General features: G+C 31.4%; 2 protein-coding genes and 2 non-coding genes across 4 annotated transcripts; 3 read left to right on the top strand and 1 right to left on the bottom strand.

Annotated features, from left to right (window-relative positions):
• The first annotated feature begins 4,060 nt into the window (after positions 1-4,060).
• On the top strand, positions 4,061-9,024 carry LOC116352440 (endocuticle structural glycoprotein SgAbd-4-like). The gene is made up of 6 exons (XM_031785039.1): positions 4,061-4,244; positions 4,922-5,090; positions 5,241-5,308; positions 8,295-8,354; positions 8,431-8,446; positions 8,538-9,024. Exons 1-6 carry the CDS (start codon positions 4,233-4,235, stop codon positions 8,678-8,680), a joined length of 468 nt encoding a protein of 155 aa, XP_031640899.1. The 5' UTR covers positions 4,061-4,232; the 3' UTR covers positions 8,681-9,024.
• Positions 9,025-9,300: 276 nt separating this feature from the next.
• On the top strand, positions 9,301-9,372 carry Trnaw-cca. The gene has a single exon. It is a non-coding gene; the product is annotated as a tRNA-Trp (tRNA).
• Positions 9,373-9,783: 411 nt separating this feature from the next.
• Positions 9,784-9,855, bottom strand: Trnaw-cca. Its single transcript has one exon. It is a non-coding gene; the product is annotated as a tRNA-Trp (tRNA).
• A 3,925-nt stretch (positions 9,856-13,780) lies between these two features.
• On the top strand, positions 13,781-14,985 carry LOC116352441 (cuticle protein CP14.6-like). The gene is made up of 3 exons (XM_031785040.1): positions 13,781-13,875; positions 14,180-14,455; positions 14,539-14,985. The coding sequence occupies exons 1-3, from the start codon at positions 13,783-13,785 to the stop codon at positions 14,629-14,631; spliced, it is 462 nt and encodes a 153-aa protein (XP_031640900.1). The 5' UTR covers positions 13,781-13,782; the 3' UTR covers positions 14,632-14,985.
• The last annotated feature ends 179 nt before the right edge of the window (positions 14,986-15,164 follow it).

Genomic DNA, 15,164 nt, shown 5'->3' with positions numbered 1-15,164 from the left:
AATTGGGTCATTTTGAAATTTTAACACTCACTCCAAATTGAAATATATATGTGGGAAGTGTAAAACTTTTTCAAATTGAACACCCCAAATAAGCCATTTCGTTATTGAACTCTTTAAATAAAACTAGATATCAATAATTCATAGTTTAACCAGATTTGTTGTCATTAAGCGGATCATAGAAAATGTCATAGCTTTCTCTGGAATCGATTGTCAAAAACATAAAAATTGGTGCGATTGCATTGATATTCGAATTGATTTTTAAATATTTTATCATTTTGAATAGAAACGCGATTCAAATGTGAACAAAGCGAACTCACCTTCATTCAAAACCAACAACAATAATATTAATTCCTTTCTGTCTTATCTTCTCTTTTTTTCATGGACAGCACATTTGGACTTATGACGGTCCTCTCACTAAAGCCAAATTTTTGTACAATTGAACGAATGACGGCGATAGCAAAAGAAAAAGAGCACCACAACAACAGCCTATTGTTGTGTGCAAATCATGGCATTTAAAAGGAAACGACAACACATTCAATTTTCCTTGTCATTGCCACCGTAATTAATTTTCCATAAAATGTACAAAAAAAAACAAAACATTCTATTTTTTTCTGCCTCTCTCATTCACAACGTAATGATTTTGTGCATATTTAAAGAATCAGTAAGCCAATTACAGCCAATATTAAATTGTTTTAATGAAAAAGGATAATAAAATATCGCACGTAATCGCAAAGACCTTTGTTGATTGAACCGGCTGCGTGAATGTGTGGTTAAAGTTTATGTTTATCGTTCTTTAAAAATAAGTTAATTTTTGTCATGTTTGCAACGAACTTTATCACTTAATCATCTGTGTAATAAGTGAAGACCTTAAATTGTCCATACTTATATATTATGCGCTTGATATGTTGTAAAATTAATGATTTGATGGATTCAACCATCATCTTTGTCGGCATTTTACCATCATCGTACGATGTCGATGTTTCGTTTTCAATAAACGAATTGCGCAAATTCGGAAAAGTATGACGTCAAATATGTCAACGCCATACAAAACAATTTAATTCGTTGAAAAAAAATTTTTGATAATGATGCCACGAATTTTTTTTTCGTTTATCTTAAAAACAGTTTGTTCACCTGAATAATATGTTTGAAATCCTGACGGAAATTTAAACTATAGTTATACTTCCTATAGGAAGATTTATGTTCCATATGAATAAGAAGAAGACTGAAATGCATCAGTTTTATTTAACTTGATAACATCATAAACTTAAAGAAGATTCAAATAAAATCAAACTTTCGTTTGGTCATTACACGCATTGCAAATATATGTATTGATTATGTAATACAAAATTGGAAATGGCCAAAGAAATGGGTCAGAAAATTAGCTGAATATTCGAATATTTTGTTTTGGACGAGAGTCATTGTTCTTCACAATAAATACGGTACTCTAAAAAACGAGAGCGTAAACAAACTTAAACAAAAGCATTGGCAGCAGTAGCGACATGCTTGAATTACACGTGACTTTCAATTGAATTGGAAGTAGCCTTTTGTTATTAGAAATTAAAACAAATTAGCATGAAAATATGTGATGCCATCGATGCTATCTGTTTGTTATGTTTTGTTTTATTCGCATCTTGTTGATGTCTAGCATTCGTAATTTGTTCAACGCCATTCATAATTGCGCATCTCTCATCATAATTGTTATTGAGCGCGCGAAAAAAATGATTTTTTTTTTTTCAACCAAATATTCAACACCATTTGGATTTCATCAATACTCTCACCGACCTGCGAACAGTGGAAAAACAAATTCAATGTTATTGATTTAACTACATCTGATCTGTTATTTTCTACCATCTGCTTGTTCGGTAATATTGCGTTTGGCATTCAACAGTGCTCATAAATTTGGCAAGATGAAATTTGCTCTCATTGCAAATTTTTTTGAATTTTAAATTCATTTGCACGTTTATTCAGTAACTTGTACACTAAAGCGAAAAAATAACAGAGGAAGCAAAAGAAAGAAAGATCGTGAAAGGGAGAAAGAGAGAGAGAAAGGGACCGCTACTTGAATAAATGTCAAAAAATCAAATGTTTTAATACGTTGAGTGTCATTATTATAGCGAAATAAGCCCTTGAAATTTTACTCTTCATACTGCTAACGATGCGAATCCACAATATAGATAAATGGCCAATTGGTATGGTGTGTTGCAAACAATTATTAGATCCATTGATGGCTACTACATTTATTTTTTTTTAGTTGGCTTTTGACATTTTTGTATACGATGTTCACATTTTATTCACATTTTAGCATCGTAATTTACAAGAACTTTACATCATATGGTGTGCATTTACATTTTTGCTCATCGAATGCATACGGATTTCTTCATGATTAATGAACTTTGCTCAACTTGATTTATTGTGAAGTTCCGTGGTCCCATCGACATTAAAATATTTGTAGATCGATTGTGATTCGATTGCGATTAAAATTGCTTTCTTGTGGAATTTTCTATAATTTATAAATGACAAAACTTGTAGTACAACTTTACTGTGATCGCTAATCAGATATATTATTGCTGAAAAAAGAGACATACAAATTTGGTTTGATGAATTAATTGCATAGATTACAATCAACCTCGTTCATTCAAGTGATATTTCAGTAGAATAATTAGTAAATCATATGGATTCTATGAAAATGGCATATATGCGCTCAACCTGACTTCCGACAATGAACCGGTCATTTCCCATTTTTTTCCGCTTTTCACATATAACAATTGAATAAAGTTCAGAGTCACCGGCATTATGGATTTTTCCGTGCATTTTCTTTTGTTCTGTAACAAAAATTTGCTAGATCTTTTCAGGTTAGAAACCACATTTGAATTTTTTTTCTCCCGCTGGTTGGTGTGGCTAGACATCTATGAAATGTTTAACCATAAAAGAGCGACAAATGCGATAAACATCAAATGTAAACATAATTTATAAGCTATTTTGATTGCATTCAATTTGCAATTTTATGAAATGATTTATAACGTTGGTTCACGATTTTCAATATGTAAGCATGTATTTGTGAAAATTATCAAATAGATAGAGCAAATATAATTTGTGTTGGGCGATTTTGTAGTCGGTTTCTTCGTGGTTCTATCGATTTACTTCTTACTATTCGACCCAGATGCATGGGAAAAATGTGAATTTCGTAAAACTTTTAATTGTGTGTTTGTTTTTGTTTTTAGTTTGAAATTGAAACTTTGCAGTTTTGGCGATTGGCCTAAAAATCAGAAAGCATCCATTTGCATTTTTGATGAGACACACAAGAAAGCATATTAAGTCAATTATTGTTGTTGTTAGTCTCATTACATTTTTTTTTTGTGTATTGAAGGATGCTCGGATAGAGTCAAGATGTGAATGCTGGTTGGCATACTTGAAATTTTTCGAGTGATTGAGTCTCGTTGAGGAGTGGGTGATTAGTTTTATTCATGTGTGTCTTGGCCGCCGTCGCCGACGTCGTCGCTGCTGCTGATGGTTCTTTGAGATGGCGAATATTGTAAAATAATATGGAAAAGGTACAGCATACCACATCGTGCCATCTTCATCATATGATTGTGTGTTTGGATACCATCACACCAAATCGATGTATGTGCATGCTAAATAAAAAGGCAATCATACCAACTATTGGAAAAACCGGAGAGGGATTTGACCCTCTGTGTGACGCTTTATTGCGTGTAAGACGAAGATGCAGTTAAACTTATGAATATTACTGACTGTTTCTCACTCACTATCTCTTTCTCTTTCTCACTCACTATCTTTTGGCCGTCTGTAAGTATGTGTATGAGTTCTGTTTCGCACGTGCAAATATATTGAAAAAAAAAAAATCTATTAGCAGTGTATGATGATTCCAACTGAAAAGGATTGCGCCAATATACCGAATGTATGGAAAAATGAAGAAAAAACAACAACAAAACAAAAAAAAATCCAAACCACCAAAGAAAAAAATGAGGCGTATCGAAAACCATTGATACCAGAGAAGTAGCATGATTCACTTTTTGGTATAAATAACCAAAAATCTCTGCAATGAGACACAGTCAGTAATTTGTTTGCAAACCAAAACAAACCCACCAAACATAAATTGTTTTCTTTGCATTTGCAAATCTAAATAGCAAAACATTACACGAACATTTCGTCGTACACATAAAGTGCTTTCATTGTTGTGAATAAAGAGAAACGAATCTCTTAGTTAAATAAAAATGAAGTCAATTGTAAGTGAATATTTAATATGTTTAGTTTTATCTATGTTGTTTGGTTGATTATAAATTGACGTGGTATTATCTTTTTGAATTGTACCATTTTTGGTTTTCTATGATAAAAAATATCAAGTTGAATCGATTGTTTAAAAGAAAAAGAGATTTGGATAGATTAGAACCAGAAATGTGACTAATTTGCATTGGATAAAATTTCAAAGAATTCCAAATGGAACTGATCATTAAAGATTTTGTAAAATGAATAGATAAAAAAAATACCCAAACATGTTCTATTCAGTGTAAAAAGTTCGCTGTCAGAATATAAGAAAAATAAAACAATACAAAGTGCAAATGCGATTAGGATTATTGCATTGTCGCATAGTTTCTATGCGAACGATACATAGTAGAATAAAACCTCCGACCAAAGTCATTAGTCTCACTTAATCCATTGGCGAAAAATAAATAATACAGTTAACTACTTTTTGCTTGGGTTATTTTTTGCTGAATTCTCCTATTTAAAGCGATTTAAACGAATTTGGCATTTTCAAATAAATCAAAAATAGCCAACAATGATACGAAAAAAAAATTGTGTCAATAATGAAATGTGCTTATGATCTATAATCCCGTTGCCGATCGATTAAAAAAATGTATCTATCTTTCTCTTTCATTCTTCCACTTTGAATTCAAACTCATAGATCTTAGCTACTTTGTTGATGGGATGCGCATTTGCCGCTCCATTACAATCGATAGCACCACGTCAATCACGGCAATCGGAATTTCAACCAACTACCGAACCAATTCCAATTCTTCGTCAAGAGCAAGAAGTTAACTTTGATGGAACATACAAATGGGCATACGAAACAGGTTGGTAACATTTTTCGCACTGATTACATGAACACAATGGATTACACTATCGCTTTTTTCGCTCGAGTAATTTCATTTAAATAAAACAAATTAAATTAATTCAATTTCAAATTACAATAATTCAAATGGCGACTGATTTTCTTTCCGTAGGCAACGGTATTAAAGCAGAAGAGCAAGGTTTCCTCAAAAATGCCGGCGTTCCAGATCAAGAAGCTCAGGTAATTATAAAGAAGAAGAAGAAAACGGCGAAAAGAAAAATAAATAAAAAAAACGACAGAACAAATTGAAATTGACATTTTGATTAAAATCAATGTAAAAAATGTCGATCCGTTGAATATTGCGCATACAGAGACGCATGAGAGAGAAGAAAAAAAGAGTGAACAGAATCTCCCGAAAAAATGTTCAATCGACAAAATGAAATTTCGTGCCGCGTCAGAAGGCCAGACATTTATATGTGTCTGCAGGCCATATGTGTCTGCAGACAATTTTCAATAGAAGCGTTCTATCCAAATGGCAGTTAATATTTAAAACAAGAAAAAAACCGAGAAACAATTTTTCAACTACAGTTCACTAGTCTGTGGTCTCACGTCACATGTACTCAAAAAGTGAAATCAAATGTCAGAATTGCAACAATTTTCGAAAAAACATTTGAAATAACAAGAAAGATGCATCCTACTAAAAAAAAGAGTTGTAATTGAGTAAAGAAAAAAAAAAATGCAAACTGAAGTGAGTCGGTCGAATTGCATATCAAGAACGGTGATAGCGAATAAAAGTATGTTTGGTAAATAAGAAGAAATATGCAAAAAAGCACACAGCTATTACACAATACCACCACGTCATATTGTTCGTGCGAGTATGCGCGTGCGGCATAAATACATTGATATTGACTCGCTGTCCATTTTAAGAAGATGAAACAAAAAATAATTTTTACCTTTGACTTTTCATTTACATTATTTATAATTATAAGCTGTTTGCTTGATTTGTACTAAATGCCGTGCGATTGCCGCATTTTTCTTCATTTTGGCTGTGACGGCGGTGGTGGCGTCGGTGGCATCAACGACACCGATGTTGTTTCAGTCAGTGAGCTCATCTCATTACGAGCCACATTTAAATAAATTAAAAAGCAGTCGCTGAACGGAAAAAGCAACACATCGAAAACGAATTGAATATTTAAGAAAAAAATGAAAAGAGAAGAAGAAAAATACGAAATAATACATATATTTGCAAGCAGCATTTCATTATGTGTACGCGTCTATATAGTTATATTGATGGCGTATTACAGCTAATATGCATATCAGCGAACGATTTGCAATAAGTGGCTTGGCATCTCCTTTGGATGCATTCATGTGCATCGTCATCAAAGTGGACACAATGGCATAACTAGACTATACCGTTTGACACAAAATCAACGGCCCATATCCACACTTACACATATTGCGCAAATAACCATATCCAAACACACATCTATCAATGAATGCACATTTATTTACTCAATCCAACACTCTGGATATTTATTTATGATTCTCATCTCGTCTAGTCTCTCAACCTCACACACTCTCTTCGTAACCTGCATATGACGAACAAACTAATACGATAAAATACATTTGAACCATGATAATAACGTGTATTATTACTTTAGCTTCATCGCTGGAACTGCCACTCAATGGCGAGAGAATAAAAAAGAATAAAAAGAAGTTGATGAATGAAAAAAAAAATCATAAATTATATTACTTGTACAATTTTTATGATTGCTGCATAGTTCGTGGAATCTACTCGAAAACAGTGGAATTCAAACGAGTTATACAGATCGATCGATAGATGGTCAATCAAGAAAAAGGTCAAATATCAATTTCGATTTCATCTCGAACACACACACACCAAACAATTTGAGCAAATCAACCCATGGCTTACGGCCACCTTTTGATTCATTTATGTCAAAAATATAGCGTTCATAACAACAACGGAAAAATTGTTTTTTTTTTTTTTCGCAAATTCAATCGAATCGATTGACTCGTCAGTCTTTTTAAAAAATAAATTGTGATTACGCTCAAATGTGTTTTATTTACGATCAAGGTGCATGAGACCAATCAAACAAATGTATTTGGCAATTTTTAAAAGAAATATGATCACAACTCGAATGAAATTTCAGTTGATCGAACTGAACACGAGTGTCAAAGTAAATTGATTGCAGTTTTTTTTACGCACGTTTGCAAACGATGCAATACAAACCAAACGGCGAATAAAAATATACAAACTGATTTATTGAAATCGCGACACCGCAAATATATTATTCAATGCATTCGGCATATGAGTGAACAACTGAACATTCAATACCTGTTTTTCGCGAAGACGACGACGATGACTTAGTCAATAGCATCACATTCGGTACCATTATGCAAAATAAAATAGCAAATTACAAGAATTCGCAAATGATTCCATCGAATGTGACATTCCAATAATTAAATTGAATAAAAAAAGAATATTTTTGTCTCGTCATTTTTCAACTGTCAACGATTTACAAAACCCAAATCTCATTTTTAAACGATGATACTTTTTTTTCTTCACTAAAATGATGTAAACAACACAAAATTGTGACATGTGAAATTTGAGCCATCGAAATTCTCTTCATTTGAGCCCAAAGCCTCAAATTATGAATTCAATATCCAATTTAATCAATTAACTTCTATTAGGTGTTTTACGATCATATTTGGTATTGTTTTAAAATCAAATGTGCTATTGGCAATTCAATCAACACCACGAAACAGAAGCAAATGGATAAAAGAAATTTAATCGAATTCAAATCAAATATACGACTTTATTTCAAACATGAAGATCAAATTGTATGCAAATATTTACCGTATCAATTAACGATATTGTGAATGACATCGAAAACAACACGATCGACCTTATATGCGTAGGTCACTGTCAACAGTTTAGCACATCGTTTTCTGTTCATTTATCTCATTTGATCTCAACAAAAATCGGCGATTTGCTTTTCATTTTTCATCACTCTGTGATTATGTGACTTCATAAATATACGAAGATGGCTTCATTTTAGCATGTTTTGAATAGGAATAATAGCGTATTTCAACAATTTAATCACCGTGTGATTACCAGCCATTCAATCCGGCTCAATGTGAACGGTGTACAATTCATACGGAATTACTTTGAACAGCAGCTAACATAAATGTACACATTTTTCAGGTTGCCCAAGGATCTTACAGCTACACTGCTCCCGATGGACAATTGATTAGTGTCACTTATGTGAGTTGATGGTTTTTTTTATTTTTAAGTTTATGAATAAATCGTTGAACTGAATATTGTTTCTTTTATGTTTCAGATTGCTGACGAGAATGGTATTTACTAAGATTTTTTACCACTGCAATTTATTTATTTATACTAAAAAAAGTTCCGATTGAATTATTCCTGTTTTCTTGCTTCAATTAGGTTTCCAACCACAAGGCGATCATCTTCCAACCCCACCACCAATCCCAGAAGCGATCCGAAAAGCTTTAGAGTACCTCGCCACATTGCCATCCACAGAAGATCCATACGCAGCTGGAACACAACAACCCGGCTTGCGTGGATAAGATGTATTTTGATTTATCTATCAGTGACTCAACATCCAACACTATTTCAATAGAGATAAAAACCACTTGATACTCCTACATTATCGAATGAATATCAATTAATGCAACGATAAAAAAAAATGTGTACACAACCATTTTCGTCATCAGCCAACTGTGATTCACTGCATTGACACGTCGAAATTGTTGAGAGAAATTATTCAAATTCATACTCGATTCGAACGCTCCAAACAACTTTTCGTCGATTTTTTTTTGTTTATTTTTTACCGAATTCATTCAATCAACACATTACGATTTTTAAAAAAAATTAATGGCTTAACTCATTTGTACATTTTTCCTCTTTTTTTCCTCAAAATTATCATCAAATTTTAAATATTGTTATTGGTTTAACATATTTCCATATTCAATGCAATTTTCTACATTTTTTTATCGATATGAAAATAAATTTGATTTTATTTGTAAATAAAAGCAATTTTGCTTAGTAAAATTTTAAACAAATGTGTTTTTCAATATTATGAAATGGGTTTATTCTCTCACTTTTTTAGAGCTATTACTACTTTTCTCTACACGGAATTACCACTTCAAATTCGATTGCGTTGTGTCAATTATATGTTTAGAAATATGACTCCGTGGCGCAACGGTAGCGCGTCTGACTCCAGATCAGAAGGTTGCGTGTTCAAATCACGTCGGGGTCAATATACACTTTTTTTTACACGTTGGCGTAATCAAAAGTACACATAAAATATATTTGCTTTTTTTTACTTTGAACATTACAAATACGACGAATAAAAAATAACCGCCCAGATATATTGTTGAGCAAGAATTAAAAAATAACTTGAAAATGATTTTTGTTTCATATGAACGAGAAAATTTGTTATCATTTTGTTTTGAAACGGCCCCGATCATACATTGCTTTAGTTTTAATAAGAAAAAATTACAAATTCTTGAAAACAATTGTTAATTAATTTTTGATCAATTTCATATCGAGAAATTTTGAATTACTTTTGATTTTGATACGATTCCCTCTTGTTTTTGGGTAATTTTGACATTTACATAATAGATGAATTTTCGATCATAATAATGAATTTTTAAAAAAATGTGGATGTTGACCCCGACGTGATTTGAACACGCAACCTTCTGATCTGGAGTCAGACGCGCTACCGTTGCGCCACGGAGTCATATATTTAGACCAACAATAAAACAATGCGTTTGTTTGAGCATTTTGATACCATATGTCCATGATAGAAAATTATCTTGCGATTCGCGATCATACATATTTAGCGACTCTTCAATTACATAATATATAAATAGATCAATTCATTTCAGATCGTTCAATGATACAAACTTTGCACACAAAAAATCATTACATTATATATTTTAAAAGAGAATGTTATGTACAAAAAAGCTTTAAATTTTGTAAAAATTTGTTTGTGTGAAATTTTCAAGTCGAATAACGAAAAAAAAAACAATTAACGGCTGTTATAAAAAAAAGTGTCTTAAATTCGGGGAGTCGAACATGCGATCATTGGCATGCTCGGTCGGCACGTTACTTTCATAGCTGTGACAACCTATCACAGAATTGAACGTAATTTCGTTCTGTTAAAAATTATTTTTGGTTGCGTAACATTAGCAGTAGATTTTATAACTTTCTCTGTTGAATTCATGACGTTTGTGACAAAACTTTGCAAACGATGATAACACATAAAACGCGTCTGTAAAATAATCAGATATAGATATCACGCTTATCTTTGTCTAATAAAAGAGTTTTACGTGTTTTTTTATAAATAAAGTTATGACTTAATAAGATGTCGATTTTTTTTTGGATTTTATCAAGATTTCGAAAATAACAAATGTTAATAATGTTCAGCATTTTATGCATCAATTAATGAATTTCCTACCGGAAATGTAATATCAGAATATCGAAATAATTTTCGGCAAGTAGAACTATTTTATGGATTGGTTTGAATGTCATTTGATGGCAATATTATTAAAGCCCAAATCCAATTTTTTTTAGTAATGCTTGACTTAAATTTGAATTAAAAGAGAAGAAATGCACAAACTTCGTTTCTGCACAATTGCCAAATGTGCGAAATAGATTAAAACAGATATTCAGCTGTTCATTTACAAATTGAAGCGATTTTTGTAGGGTTTTTTTCGTGCAAGTAAGTCAAATGTCATGACCCCAAGCTAAAGCAATTTTGAGCTGACTGAACTTTGTACATTTTCTCGATTTTTGTCTCGGAGCATTTGGCATAAAAAAGGAAAATAACTATTTTGTATCGATTTTTCCCGAACTATGTGCATTGTGCATAGTATCATTGTAAATATTTTAAGGTAGAGTAACCAAAAAAAACTTAGCAAGATTTATTAGTTTGTTTCATTTTATTTTTCATCTGTCTTTGTCTTTACTGCTTAAATTTCATTATCGATGAGCAAAACAACTGTGAAAATATCAAGGCTGTGGATTATAATAATTTGATGAGCTCCAGCATATTATGTATAAACTTAATTATCATATTCACGTCATCCAAACATATTTTTTTTTTTTGTTTCATCTTTCAAATTGGCGGTGTGATGGTCACATTTGGTATAAGATTCGACTGATGGATGAGTGAGCGAGTGAGAGTGAAAGATAAAAAATCTCTATCTACGACAATGGCGACGCAACGGACTGAGGTGCGGCCAATGCTCGAATTAAATTCAAATTAGAATAAATTGATGAAAACTGATTGAAATAATTTTGTTTATCGATAATCCTTTCAATCATTTTTTTTTTTGGTAGCTCTCGATTTTTTTTGTCATATAATTTTCAGTTTTGTTTCAGTATTATTAACGCGTTAATGACATATTTATATATATCTGATCGCTGTAAATACTAAAATGGAAATATTTCATCTATAAATGGTTTAAACGTGCTGATTTAATGAAATACACTTGATCAACCCAAAAATTGGATATTCAATGACTTTCCATTTCAATTTACCTAATTTTTATTGAATGTTTTTTTTTTCAATTCGTCTAAGAACGAATAGAATCGAAACGGAACCACAAAATCTAATGCACCTGAGTACAAAAAAAAAACATAAAATCTCATTTCGAATATATTTTTAAAGTGAAAAACATCAAATGGAATCCATGCATAATTATCAGATGGTCTTAACTCAACAGGTTGTTTCATTTGCATTGCTAATTCTACTAATATTTCGTGAATTTTAATATTTCTTCTTAACTTTTTTTCCACTATTATCTTTCGATCAAACTATGAGAAGCTTTAGTTAGATGATGTCTTGTCTCAATTTACCAACTATTCGGAATGACGGATGAATTTATTTTCTGAAAAAAAAAAAAACACAAAATCTGCGTACTTCAATTGGGATTATTATGCACGTGTTATATAAGGAAATTGCGTAATCTAACAAAATGACATTAACACGAAAATAGATACAAAAACAAACACATTTAGAAAGTTGAAAGAAGATGTAGATCGCAGAAGAATAAATATAAACCCAAACGACGAACGAAATTTGTCCTTTTGAAATTTCATTTCTTATCATCTCATCATTCGATCACTTTTTCTATTTGATTTTAAAACATTCGCCAGCGGGATTCTTCTGTTTTTTTTTGCATCTATAGTGTTGATGAGAACAAGTTTATTAGATTGTTATTTATTTCACGTCGAAGTCTCTCTTTTTTTAAAAATAAAACGCACAAAAAATCACACAACGCGAAAATAACATTTTAAAAGTATAAAGTCCTTTTATGACAATAAGAATAAGAAGAAAAAAAATGAAGAATCGAAGAACAAAACAATTAATTAATCAACAGTTATTTAATGTGTCATAGATTTGCAAAACCCAAACAGAGTTTTCTTAAAACATATTTTTTTGTTCCTTTTGAACCTGATTTTACAGAATTTGCTTATCTACATTCAATCGACGCGACAAACATCAATTAAAACACTCATTAAATTGAAGGGCATCATATCTGATATTTTTCAGCCATGAAACGAATATGAAACTTATGCAAAAGAACCATTAAATGAATTCGATGACAAAGGGTGGTTTTGATATAACAGATCGCATCAGTGAAAATGGACAAAGAAATGATTCAATTATTAGAATGTTCAAAAAGCAAAATGTCGGGATTTTTTCTCTGAAAATGGTGCGAAATATTGGATGTCAATGATTTTTGTTGAATAAACCGATAAATATGGATCCGCAAAATATTTGGCTTTCATGAATGATTTTTTTTTTCCAACTTTTTTTGCGGAATTTTTTTTACATAGAAATATAAAAGTTTGTATTGCCATTGCAATTTTTCTATTTAATCTATGAATAGAATTAAGCTCAAGGAGGCTTCTATTCAATGGAGGATTAAAGTATGAATCCTTGAATTGTGAAGTTCACAATGTGAACAAAACAATCTTCCCCTATGCAACGGAAACAGGTCGTTGAAAAGAAGCAAATGATGCAAACAATAGTTATAAAAAGGCGATAAATATTATGCGGTTGTGAATAAAAAAAAGTCTTGCCATTCATCGTGTTCTGTGTCCGATGATTCAATGACGATATGAGTGAGCTGCCTGTTTGAAGATAAATATAAAAAGATAGACGAAGAGAGAATGATGAGAATCAATCCTCGCAATAATTTACGATTTAGAATTTTGCAGTCTGGCGATGCGCATAACAATATACCAGTTAAATGAGACGTTTTTTTTTGCTTCTGGTTGACGCTAAAATATTTTCGCTATTGATTATTAATGATTATCGGCCGTGTGCTTTGATTAAGATGCTGGTTTTTTGTTTTGATTTTTCATAATTTTGTGTTTACTAATTCAATAATCGACAAAAAAGTAACACTAATAATATCATATTTTTGGCGATCAACAACAGGTATCGTTCGTAAGATATAGTGTAATTATGACAAACAGTTATTTCTTTTCGGTGTATTTCTTATACAAGCTGGATTTTTGATGGTATTTGTGTTTGTATAATATGAATTTAATATGTGAACTTATCAAGAGATAGGTTTGGAATCATGCACAAAGTAATAGCTATCTATATATATATATACAAATCGTCGATATTTTTGAGTATAAATATTGGATGCAATCCTTTGAATGGCATCAGAACACATTTGTGATCAAAACAAACACAACCAATCCAAACAAACCCCATTTTTCAACAATGAAAACCTTTGTGAGTAACATCAATTTTTATTACAAAATAAAATAAATTTTTTATTTTTTTTTTGGTGATTGTTTTCACAGAAATTATTTTATGTTAATGAATAAGTGTGCACAATGAAAATAACAATTATTCAAAGTGAAACTATTTTTATCAAATTCAAGTGTTGAAAAAATGTTCAGTGTTAATTTGTAATTAATATACTGATTACTTGGAATTAATGTGCAAATTATAAACTAGTACTTCATTATTTAAGACTCCTTAAACCAACAAAGCAAATGACATTAACGTAAATTTCATTATATTTGTAAATTAGGTCGTACTTTTCGCCGTGGTCGCTGTTGCTTTGGCTGCACCACAAAGTCAAGATCAATCCGCCGAAACTCTTAGATTCGATTCGGCAGTCAACCCAGAATCATACAATTATGCATATGAAACCTCCAACCAAATCAAAGCCAGCGAAAGCGGTCAGATAAAACAAGTTGGATCGGAGTCTGCTATCACCGCTCAAGGTGAATACTCATACATTGCACCAGATGGTACCCCAGTTAAGTTGTCATACATTGCCGATGAAAATGGTTTCCAACCACAAGTGGGTATTTTTTAAAAATATTTTTAATCATTCTTTGATTAAATTTCGAAATAATTGTTTTTTTTTTTTTTTTGAAAAATTAGAGTGAACTCCTTCCAGTGGCTCCAGCAATCCCAGAACAGATTCAACGTGCTCTCGAATACATCGCAGCACATCCACAACCACAACAAAAATAAATCAATTAATCGATTCAGCCCAATTGAAAACGAAAGCAACGAAACAATTTTGCTTTCATAATGATCGTTGATCTTTTGGAGAATAGCTTTGATTTTGTATTTGCAATGCATTTTTTTTCTGATTTGATTGAAGAGAACGAACAATAATTTAGATAAAACGTCAGATGGTTAATTTTATGCATCAGTTATTATACGAAATTTTGTGATTTATATGAACATTATCATTTGATGTCACACCATTTTGAAAAAATGTAACTATAAACAACATTGCCAATCTTGTCTATAAACCTTTTCAAATCATTTCAATAAAATTATCTTCGGAAACGAAGACGCAAAAACAACAACAAAACAAAACATTTTTCTTTATTTTACAACTCAAAATTGAAATATAGGCATATATATTTTCCGCTTCCAATATCCACGCCGTTAATTATTTAAATTAAATGGTTTCCATCATAAATATTTGCGAAAATTTATTCCTCGTCGCTATGTTGAATTTTGTTCGAATCAATACAAAGGTGTCGTTTTGAATT

Source organism: Contarinia nasturtii, unplaced genomic scaffold (genome assembly GCF_009176525.2).
Source record: "Contarinia nasturtii isolate CC-2019 unplaced genomic scaffold, AAFC_CNas_1.1 Cnas_scaffold_187, whole genome shotgun sequence".
In the NCBI taxonomy this organism is placed as follows: Eukaryota; Metazoa; Arthropoda; class Insecta; order Diptera; family Cecidomyiidae; genus Contarinia; species Contarinia nasturtii.
Note: the sequence above shows the minus strand (reverse complement) of the source record. Positions and strands in the feature narration are given on the sequence as shown.

What these genes read in the sequence shown, in the direction of transcription:
- LOC116352440 (XM_031785039.1), top strand. An exon ending in CAAATGGGCATACGAAACAG is followed by an intron (nt 5,091 to 5,240) that starts GTTGGTAACATT and finishes TTCTTTCCGTAG; the next exon opens with GCAACGGTATTAAAGCAGAA. An exon ending in TTCCAGATCAAGAAGCTCAG is followed by an intron (nt 5,309 to 8,294) that starts GTAATTATAAAG and finishes CACATTTTTCAG; the next exon opens with GTTGCCCAAGGATCTTACAG.
- LOC116352441 (XM_031785040.1), top strand. Translation starts at nt 13,783, where the DNA reads ATGCAATCCTTTGAATGGCATCAGAACACATTTGTGATCAAAACAAAC. An exon ending in TTTCAACAATGAAAACCTTT is followed by an intron (nt 13,876 to 14,179) that starts GTGAGTAACATC and finishes TTTGTAAATTAG; the next exon opens with GTCGTACTTTTCGCCGTGGT. An exon ending in AAAATGGTTTCCAACCACAA is followed by an intron (nt 14,456 to 14,538) that starts GTGGGTATTTTT and finishes TTGAAAAATTAG; the next exon opens with AGTGAACTCCTTCCAGTGGC.